Genomic DNA, 11726 nt, shown 5'->3' on the forward strand with positions numbered 1-11726 from the left:
AGCCATTTCTTACTGCTTCTGGCATTGAGTTGGAAAATATAGCTCCCTCCTGTCTTCTTTCTTCTCCTCCTTGGCAGTTGGTTAGGCCACAAGTTGACCTAACATTAACTACATTTAAAAACTCAGAAACGAATGAATTACAGTATACACAAGAATATAGTCAATTGAAACATAAATATAACAATTATAAATCCTTATTTACAGATGGGTCCAAGGACGGTGGCGCAGTGGCTTGTGCCCTAAACACCCTAAACATAAACAATATATAATCTATTCCGACTCTCTTTCTTGTCTTCAGGCTATTAAAAATATTTCTTGTCAACATCCACTTTTAACTGACATTATTGAATTGTATAATAATCTTGCTACTGGCCAGTGTGACATCGTCTTCTGTTGGTTACCCAGCCACGTTAGCATTTCTGGGAATATGATGGCCGATCGTGCTGCAAAAGCAGCACTCAACAAATCTGTGACACCACTTCTTATTCCATATGCTGATTACAAGGCTTGCATTAGAACGTATATCCGTGATCTGATGCAGAAGAAGTGGGACACTCAAGTAGGTATCAATAAATTACATGAAATATCACCGTATATTGGTTACACCTACTTGGGTTGTCAGTCCAGATTTGAGGAGGTCATCATGCGACGGTGTCGCATTGGCCACACAAGATATACACATGAATATCTGCTTAAAGGTAAGGATCCTCCTTTTTGTATCCCTTGTGATGAAAGAATCACGGTCAAGCATGTCTTGCTTGCCTGTGTTGAGTATTCCATCACAATTGATACATATTTCAAATCCCAATCTATGAAGGATCTTTTTAATAATGTCAGTTATCATTTAATTATTGCATTATTAAAAGAATTAGATTTATTGAGTGACTTGTAAATAATTACATATTTTATGACTGGTAGTTTAGATTAGTAACTGAGATTGTTAGTGGCTGTACCCTCAAAGGGGGTTGAAGTATTGTAAAATGATGGTCCTCCTGAGAGGGTACGTAAGTCCCGAAACATTCAAAGTAAATTTAAGCTTTCCAGGATTTTTAAATGTAGTATTTTTGTTATTTTAATTTTGGCTAAGATTTCCTACATTCGTTAGCAACTGAAGGGATGGTGTTAATCCAGCTAGGGTCCATGCAGGTAGCAAAGGCACTGTAAGTCCCCATGGTCCCTAGTGTGGTGTCCTACCTTCAGCTGTTGGCGATCTATAGTCTATTTTTATATCGTGTTGTCCCTCCCAGATAAAATGTTATATATATAAACACTAGTTTTACATGTATATCTGTGATATTCTAGTTATTTTACTGTCCTTTGTCGACAGACTTTTAATATATGCGTACATTCCATTTAAATGTTAAATGTTATCGTCACGATATGGCTGAGATATTGCCGATGTGACGTTAAATATTAACTCACTCACTCATTGTGTCTCCCTGTAACGTTGCATCATATTAATTCAAGTACCGATATTCACTGAGTGCAGTTACTCTGGTTCTACCTGTTCCTGTCATTTTGCCTCCCTGTAACGTTGCATCACATTAATTCAAGTACAGATATTGCCTGAGCGCAGTTAGTCTGGTTCTACCTGTTCCTGCCATGTGTCTCCCTGTAACGTTGCAATGAGATTGATTTAAATACCGGTATTCACTGAATGCAGTTACTCCCGTTCTACCTGTTCCTGTCATTTTGCCTCCCTGTAACGTTGCATCACATTAATTCAAGTACAGATATTGCCTGAGCGCAGTTAGTCTGGTTCTACCTGTTCCTGCCATGTGTCTCCCTGTAACGTTGCAATGAGATTAATTTAAATACCGGTATTCACTGAGTGCAGTTACTCCCGTTCTACCTGTTCCTGTCATTTTGTCTCCCTGTAACGTTGCATCACATTAATTCAAGCACAGGTATTCCGGTATTTGTCTATGTCTATGTGTATGTTACGTTAATCAGATTACTTGTGTTTTTGTACATGTGCTGGCAAGGTATCCCATTACATTGGGTTTTGTGAATGACTGTTCAGTGATAGTAACAGAAATCATTTGATAGTCCATAGTGTTTCCGAGAACCTATTCTAAGACGGTGAAGTGAAATGGGTTTTAACGTCGTATTTAAGAATATTTCGTTAGATGACGACGTGCATGCGTGTTCCTATACCAGCTGAGACGTGTTTTATAACGCTAGCTCACTATGATAGCATGACGCAGTTAACCAGCTGCAGGAATACCCGACTCAAAAAATAACATGACTGCGATCCTACCAATCGCTCTTGTACTCATTAATGCCGAGCTCCAGGCAGGCAACAACGAGTACTATATTTTCATAATATTTTGGTGTAATCAAATCCGTGACCTTCCGCTTGCCGGGTAAGAAGCTGTAACCTAAAAGGACAAAATGTAAGTAAGAACATAAGAACAGAAAGGACACAACACTACCTGCCAACCTTTCCACCTTAAATAGTCAAATGCTTAGCGATGATATATAGGCTGCTGGTAAGTGCGACACATTTAGAGTTATTCTATTAACTGCATATGAACAAAAGTAATATAAGACAGTATAAACAGCAGCAGTAGCAACGTATTACGCTCCACGATAACTTTAACTAGAAGCCATATGGACACAACACAGTAGAACAACGAGCGACATTACAGAGTTACATTAAAATAAGTTGCATGTAATATAGTATACACGCCAGTACAACTTTCAGATTATCTTGTAGTACATCTGGACTCATACCATTGTTTTAACCAGTCGCAGATCTTCATTAGGTCATCTTTGGAGAATGACGTCTAATCTATGTACAGATGTGGTGCCGTTGTTCAGTTGTTCAGAGATTGCCACGGTCGGTGCTTACTGCAAGCATTTTCTCAAACTGAACAGTAAATTCTGTCATTATAGCTTCTGAGTCGTCTGGCTCCCGGTCATGTGGTTTTAAAGGACCGTTTTAAAAGAATGTTTTGTCTTTTACTCACGGGTGATCGTGACGTTCTCTGGGTACAATGTTTCAAATTTACTAGTACATGACATTAAAATAGTTAGAAAGAAGTTGCACATCTATTCGCGATTATCTGAGACAGCGATTAGTCTTACTAAAATACACTGTACAAGAACCAGGCCACAGTTCCTGAACATAGTCATTGCACTGACTTTGGGGTCTTTTTACAGAATTCAGTTTCTGTCTAAATCATATTAAACTGACGTTGACACTATTGGTTAAAGTGATACCTATTCAATACTTCATTAGCCTGAACACTCCTACTCAGCCAGGAGCAATAACGCTTCGTAACAGGCGCGCCTCAGTAACTTTACTTTTGTAGCCATGCGAGTAATCTAACGTCATCAATATGGTATCGTTGCTTTCAAGTATTAAGAGTATCTGTCACTGTAAATAATTACCTACACATATATGGATATATGTAGAGCTCCATGCAGCTGTTACACATGTTTGTTTTCATGCTTGGTAGTATTATGCCATCAATATGAGTTTGTCATGGTAACTGCAAATCTACTGTTGTAAAGTTATAGCGTGAATTGTGTGTGTTATGCGGAATTGGTTACACCCAGGCAGTGGGTTGTTAGAGTTATTCCAATTATCACAAATTTCTATCGAATAAAGATGCACAAATGAGTGCGTTGCGGTAGTTTAGCTCTTCGCTGTTTGTAACGAAAGGTTCTTGTAAATACATGTGTTGTTATTATAAACAGTGAAATGTTGCATGAAACGAACAGATTATAATTAATACATATATTGAAGAACTGCCATGACATTACAAGAACGAGAACGTGATCTTGGACTGCTTGGAACAGGGACTTTACAGACAGCCGCCTTGCCCTATCAGCAAACAGGAAGTGTTGCAGACCAACCCAGACCAGTTCAATTTCCGGTGGCGACGGCTAGACAAGACCGACAAATTCGACCGGCGCACCTCAGAGATCGCTTCAGGACGGCAGCAACAACAGCAGCAAACACCATAGTAAGACGTGAGAGACGGGTCCAGCCCATTACAGTCTGACGGCGCCTGGGAGGCAGGGTTATATTGCAGCCCGCTCAACCCCAAGCCCGCCGCCAATTTGCACACAAGTATGGAAGTCAAACACGGCTTTTCCTCCATAGGATTATGTTCTCCGACGACTCAAGGTACTGTGTGCCCTTTGTTGATGGAAGAGAACGGACTTATCGGTGACACGGTGAACGTTACACTCAGTAACACGCCAATAACGTGTCAGATAGCAGGATCTGTTCGGTGGTGAAAGTGTGATGGTTTGGGGAGCAATAAAAGCAGGTTTCAAGAGTGCTTTTCATGTTATCTAGGGCAATCTCACAGCAGAGCTGTGGATGAAATTCTACAGTTTGAAGCTCCTTTGCTACGCCGTCATTAACGAGTCGACGTCAGTTGATTTTTCCGGCATGACATCCACGTCCCCAGGCCGCGAGAGTGACTCAAGCCTTCATTCAGAAAGCTGGGATCAATGTGATGGACTGGCCTGCATATTCACCAGACGTAAGCCCCATTGAGCACCTCTGGGACGAACTGGGAAGGCGAGTGTACAGAAGCCCGATACCGCCAGCCACCGTTACAGACTGACCTTGGCCTTGCAACAAGGTTGGAGGAACATCCATATGGCATTTATCACTCGTCTCTGTGACTCTATGCCTCGGCGTATCCATGCCTGTGCCAGGGCTGATGGAGGCCACACAAGATTATTTCATATCGCTAAATTCCGTTTTCTTGGCCAAACAACTGAACAGACAGAACACCCACAGCCAACTTCGCTTTATATGATGTCCTACATCAAGAGTTTTAACCTGCTGAGTGTACATTTACAATGTACTTTATTGGGCACCTGTATGACGTGGGTTATGCCCATATGTCGATGGATGAAGGTACTCTGGTAGTAAGGAGTAACAGGAGCCGGCTATAGTATTCTTTACCCAATAATATTCCACTCTGAGTGAGTGAGTGAGTGAGTTTAGTTTTACGCCGCTTTTAGCAATATTCCAGCAATATCACGGCGGGGGACACCAGAAAATGGGCTTCACACATTGTACCCATGTGGGGAATCGAACGCGGGTCTTCGGCGTGACAAGCGAACGCTTTAACCGCTAGGCTACCCCACTATTCCCACTAGGCTATTCCACTCTGATCCTCACTGCATTTTATATGAATGTTCTTAATAAATGTAATTATAGAATGTATATTTGACTCTACTCCGTTGAAGATGGCGGGAAATCTGGTGATTCTGACCTCCAAGTTTAGTGTGTATCTGAGTACACGAAAACCGTTGAACATTCACTTTGCGTGCAAATACAGCTACGTGTGTCACTCGTTGCGTACACAACCCTATATCCCTAATGTGTGCATCTTGGATGTTTGATACAATTCAACAATGTACCAGTTGAAATTTTATAATGAAAGAAAGCAGCTGAAAACGATACTCATGGTAACTGTGGTGATGTGAAGCATGTCATACAACATCGTTCTGGAGCCCATCCTGTTGATTTCGTACAGACACAACAGGCTATAAATCTGTTATATATGTTGAATGTGTTGTTTCTGAACACATAATACTACTAAATTCTTGCGAGACATTAACCGATGGCTAAAAAACAGGGTCGTCTGTGGAATGTTTCTCCAGAAAGGAGTCTTCAACTGTTGGAGAAACTGATCTGTGCCTGTTCCCGTTTGAGTATTAGAAGACGCCACAGTCAATCAAAGTTGGTTATGTTAACATCGGAATGGAGATGCATATTCCTAATCCAATATGATGATGATTCACTGTAACAGTCAGACATAAAACAACAACCGGCCAAGGTCTTGGACTGTTAGCCAAAAAAGGGCGATTTCAGTTTTCTGTGATTTCGTATTTGCAACAAATGGTAGCGTTTGTACAGCAATGGTTGATCAAAACATAAGTATTAGCGTAACATCCCGTGTCGCACAATGTAGTGGAAACAGGTGCTATATAAAGATCTAATTATTGTTATTACTCCAGTGAGTGAGTGAGTTTAGTTTTTCGCCGCACTCAGCAATATTCCAGCTATATGGCGGCGGTCTGTAAATAATCGAATCTGGACCAGGGAATCTAGTGATCAACAACATGAGCATCGATCTGGGCAATTGGGAACCGATGACATGTGTCAACCAAGTCAGCGAGTCTGACCACCCGATCCCGTTAGTCGCCTCTTACGACAAGCTGAGTCGCCTTTTATGGCAAGCATGGGTTGTATTATTCCAGATACATGTTTGATGTGCATGGATTGTATTTAACATGGGCGTCAGATATTCACCTTGCATGACGTTTTCCAGAAGAAACAATTATGGTTCTTACAGAATCACTGAAAAAATGACTAGAATTTTAGACATATTTCAAGGGACAATGTATTCTCTGTTACAAACAAAGATTCAACTGAGATACGCTAAAGTTTTGTGTTATATTCATAATAGCTGTTAAATAGCTAAATGTGAAAGGTAAATCGTTTTCCAGTAGATTCGGTTACAGTGAACGATGCTGTCTGGTTCAACTTCTACTGGTTTGGGGGCGATGGGGTAGCCTAGTGGTTAAATCCTTCACGTGTCACCCCGAAGACCCGAGTTCGATTTCAAACATGGGTTCAAAGGGTGCAGCCTAATTCTGCTGTCCTCCGTGGAATATATCTAAAGTGACGTAAAAGTAAACCCGCCCATTCACTCTTACGGGCAAGCAGTACATTGTCATTAAAATGCATCATGCAACACGTGGCTCGCATCACAGATGGTGAACATCTAAATGTTGATGAATTTCAGTAATTTCTAGTGATGCACTGCCGAGCTCTCGGACTGAATTTGAAGAATGACAGCCAGGTAAGAACTGAAGATCTAGGCTGGAAGTTTATTTTGCAGGGAATATTTCTTCAGACAGAGTATTTTGTAATTTCATTGAAACAACTTAACACGATCAGTTTGCTGGGATCACTCGCAGGGCAACTTAAGAGGACACTATTTCCATTTTTAAACTATATAAGTTTATTTCATTTCACTCTTACTTTTTGACACTAAAATAGCACCATTTTTGTTGCATGGATCTGAAACATGGAGAGCAAACTACTAGTATTTTGAAACCAGTGAAAACGTGCATGCATCATATTTTAAAAGATTTCTTACTGTAGGTAACTTTGCCTCCAATAAAGCCGTACTTGGCGATACAGGACGCTATGACACGCATATTGAGAGCTAAATGATAGTTATTAGATACTGGATTAAACTGATAAGAATGCCTCATTATCCCTACCCCCATCAAAGCTATCAAGTGTTGTTTTCACTAGACAAACGTGGAAAGTATTCTTGGGCTTCAGACACATGTTATTTTCAACCGGGTTTTCTTATGTTTGGCTGAAGCAAGGTGTTGGTGATATGAAAATGTTTTTTATCAACATTTAAACAAAGAATAAGATATGAATATATATTCAAAACTGGTGCGCATCAGTGAAGTATGAAGAATTTTTTTGTAAATTTAGAATCTCTTCATGCCTCAAAAGTACAACGTTTCAGAAAAAGATAATAATACAGTGGAAGATTGAAGAACTGAAGGTCACTCATTGCTAGATTGTGAGGCTTTCTGTCTTAAATGGCCAAATGATACCCGCCAGACGATATGTAAGGTACTTGATTCTAATAATGATGACACTATTAAAGTACTTGCCATTTTCATAAAACATCTGATGTCCATCTGTGAATCACGTGAAAAACCTTAATTTCACGTCACGTTACTTGTTATAGAGAAACCTCAATTGTGCTATGGGTCATGGGGCCTAAATTGCTGAATAAAACCTGTCTGTCTGTCTGCTCACTAAACATATTAATATCCTTGCTCATTATTGATGATTGATTGTTGATTATTGATGCCAGTACTGTTGCATAGCAGGTTGCAGTGTCTAGTACGATTGGTAAAAAATATACCCTATTGAAAGTTTCGAGAAACTGTAAGTGAATAGGTACCTATTGAAGTTAATGTCGGTGTTGTCTGTATATCTTGCTTACAGCTATCATATGTTAGGGAGAGTCCATATCTCACTTTTGCCCTGTCGGGTATTCTTGTGCGCTAATGGATGGACTATTAATAAAACAACTCTTACTGGACCTCTATTTCAAGCAGAGATATCTCCACCCTGAACCGCATCATCTACACGACTGTGCTGTTTAGTGCAGCCTTTGCTACGGTAAGGGAGTTGAAATAATTGTAAACATATTGCACTTAGTATACTTGGCGTTCCAAATATCTAAACCTAACAACAGGTACTTTGACATTTCGTTTTCATATTGTGATGCTCAAGTGTGCTGATGATGTCGAAGTACAATTTAAATTCACTCTCTCAAATGTATAAAACAGGTTTGCATTTGGACACGACTTTGCAAATTATGATTCATTACTGTGTACACAAAAATGCGATCTCGTCACTGAATGTGTGACGCAATGCCGACACGCTTGAACACTTCCACCCGCCGAGAAGTGAAACATCTCTTTTGCTTTTAATTGCTATCAAATATCTCATGACAGACCACAACAACGTTGATCGGAGTAACCTTGCCCGACATCCAGTGTTTGCTGGGCGTGGACCTGAAGACAGCCAGCTCCCTCTTGTTTGCCTATGGTTTCGGCATGTGTTGTAGTAACCTGACTGTGCATTTCATCAAGGACAAGGTGGATACGTGTCTGTTCTTGGCATCAACATTGGTATTAAATGCTGTGGTTATTGCAGCAATACCCGCGTCTACGTTCCTGTGGCTAACCGTATTCTTGATCTTCATTGCTGGGTGGTGTACAGGAATTTGTGTATTTAGTAAGGAGCCATTTTAATTGTTTCCTCCTACTCTTTATTTACACACACACACACACACACACACACACACACACACACACACACACACACACACGCACGCACGCACACACACACACACACACACACACACACACACGCACACGCACGCACACACGCACACCGATTGGTATTTTTTTATCACGGTATGTTTTGAATGACTAGTTCGAACAGTCGATGATCAGCAATCATTTATAGGGATAGACATTTCATTGTTGGCAAAGCGTACAGCATCGGGAAATCACGGATGAAACGAGATTCGTGATGTACATATTTAGACAACTTGAGTAGTGTGGAGCTGGCAAATTATCGGTCGCTACATATCAGTATTTCTTCAGTCACGTAACCATACATGTTGTGACAGTTCCGATTTTTATAATATCTTCCGCGACCATACGTTGCTGGACCCGTGAAGATTCGGGGTAGAAAAGGCCTTTAGAAACTCATGGTTGTCATAAAAGGCGGGTCTGCTTGTCGTGAGAGGCGACTAACGGGATCAAGTGGCCAGGCTCGCTGACTTAGTTGACACATGTCATCGGTTCCCGATTGCGCAGATCGATGTTCCTGCTGTGGACTGGATTGTCTGGTCCAGACTCGATTATTTATCGTCGCCATATAGCTGGAATATTGCTGAGTGCGGCGTAAAACCAAACTCATTCACTCATTGCTGGAAGTACCTGCATTTATTCACTTTGCCCTCTTCTTTCAGTTCGGACTTCACACTGCTTCGTTATCTGGCCAGACAGCGCGTTTGTTGTGTCCTTAGTACAAGCAGGGGCGTCACTTAACACAATAAGTATTCCTTTTGTGTCCGATCACTTCAGGCACAATCAACGGGACACTGGTTCGGAAGAAGCGTTCTGCAACACAACAACTCATCTTAACTCAGAACATAGGTGCAACAATTTCAGTATGGATTATTACACCTTTATAATCATATCAGGATTAAGCCTCCTTGTGGCTTCATGCCTAATGGGTTGTTACAACACTATCCTGAAGAAAGGTGAAGTTATGGAAGTACCTCCACCAGTTAAGAGGAAAGCAGCAGTCAATAGAAGTACAAGTCCCATGCTTATGTGTTTAACAATGTGCTTTAACTTTGCCTGCTGTACTTGTACTGTATCCTTTCAGGAGCTCTTCGTAACCTTTGGAATTTGCACTCAGCTAAACCTGAGTCTCAGCGACATGTCAGTGATGTATTCTGCGTTTTCTTCCGCCGTCCTCCTGAGCAGATTACTCAGTGTCGTCCTCTCAGCTAGGCTAAGTCTTGATATAATGATGGTACTCTTCCTTTCTCTTTCTGGTGTAACATCTGTTCTGTTCCTAATATTTATGGACACTAGTATCATCATGATGTGGACAAATAGTCTTCTGTTTGCTGTCGGAATGGCGCCCCTGTTCCCTGGATGTCTGGCATGGGTAAAGGAGAACTCGGATGGATCGCCCCGATTTCTGAATATGGTTCTATTTTCCGACTTTACTGCCTTCCTGGTCAGTCCAGCAATGTGTGGCCTGGTGATGGGTATGATTGGTGCCAATGCCTTTGTATATATGGTTTCCGGGGCAGGTTTACTTCAGTGTGTGTTGTTTATGTTTATGTGTTATGATAAGTGGATAAGGAAACTCAGTAATAACCGATTCCGCTAATGACCTGTTTTATAACAGATCATCGAGATCAAAGCACACACACCATTTTTGTAGTTATATATATGTTTTGGTCAGATTGTGAAATCAGCCATTTCGCGCCATTTCGTGTGTAAGAACAATCAGTATACTTCGGTCATTTCAAGAAATTTCACTTGATAACTCACAATATCAACTTCGTGTATTGTCATTAACAGTTAAAATTGACACTGACTGTTGCACTTTAGCTTGGCTTTGAAGCATTTATACCTGTTTGTTTGACACTTGCTGTGTCCAGAGCAGCCACAGCCAACAAACAGCTGTCCACCGCATATAGATGAAATGAAATTTCATCAAATGACTGAAGTATATTCGATTACCCCTGCATCGTATGCGGAGGAGCCTATAAAACTGCCTCAAACATTCAACAGGCGATAAGTAGTCTTTAACACATTTTCAAATCAAATTATCTTGGCAGTATATCTCAGAACTCTGTGCTAATGAAAAAGCATACCACTCTACGATATTTTGTATTGGATTGTCTCAAATTACATCCAAATGTTTATACGACAGTCACTTTTCAGTCCGAGTGGGTTCTACACAGTCAGGATCAGAGTGTCCCACGAGAGAGTAGTTCGTCTTCCAGTTAATAGCATAAAGACATTGACATTTTATCAAATGTTTTAAACGATTTTATTGAGACGATGTCGTATTGGTCACATCACATACATGTACACAATGGATGTTTATGAAAAAAGTATCCTCAAGGGGGTTCAATTCTATCTGATCTTTGCAATCGGGATCGGGGTGTCCCACTTGGAAGTAAATTGTTTGTCACGTTGTTTAGAACTAAGATCATCAGGTTATCAAAAGATTCAATTGATGGATCACTTTTTGTGGATGGTTTAGGTATTTCTTGTCGTTGGTACAAATATGCATTCTATAGAAGGACAACAGCAGTAGTGTTTAAGAAAAATAAATAAATAAATGATGTCTTGAAAAAACAGCACGAAAATGTTCACAGTTGTTCCGTATAAAAGATGGGACGCGTTGAACAATAGGCTACCCCACCTCCTTTCCGGAAATATAAACTGCATAAAGATCATAAAGACCGGGGTTCGATTCCCCACATGGGTACAATGTGTGATGTCCATGTCTGGTGTCTCTTGACGTAATATTGCGTAACGACGTGGAACTAAACTCACTCACTCTCACCTATATTATATGAAATGGAATGCACGAGCTGCAA

At 40.7% G+C, this 11726-nt stretch overlaps 1 protein-coding gene across 1 annotated transcript; it reads left to right on the forward strand.

Moving 5' to 3' along the window:
- The first annotated feature begins 430 nt into the window (after window positions 1-430).
- Window positions 431-11483, forward strand: LOC137279072 (uncharacterized). Its single transcript, XM_067811550.1, has 5 exons — window positions 431-559; window positions 3775-3974; window positions 8131-8197; window positions 8536-8818; window positions 9564-11483. Exons 1-5 carry the CDS (start codon window positions 431-433, stop codon window positions 10499-10501), a joined length of 1617 nt encoding a protein of 538 aa, XP_067667651.1. The 3' UTR covers window positions 10502-11483.
- The last annotated feature ends 243 nt before the right edge of the window (window positions 11484-11726 follow it).

Source organism: Haliotis asinina, chromosome 3 (genome assembly GCF_037392515.1).
Source record: "Haliotis asinina isolate JCU_RB_2024 chromosome 3, JCU_Hal_asi_v2, whole genome shotgun sequence".
Taxonomy (NCBI): domain Eukaryota; kingdom Metazoa; phylum Mollusca; class Gastropoda; order Lepetellida; family Haliotidae; genus Haliotis; species Haliotis asinina.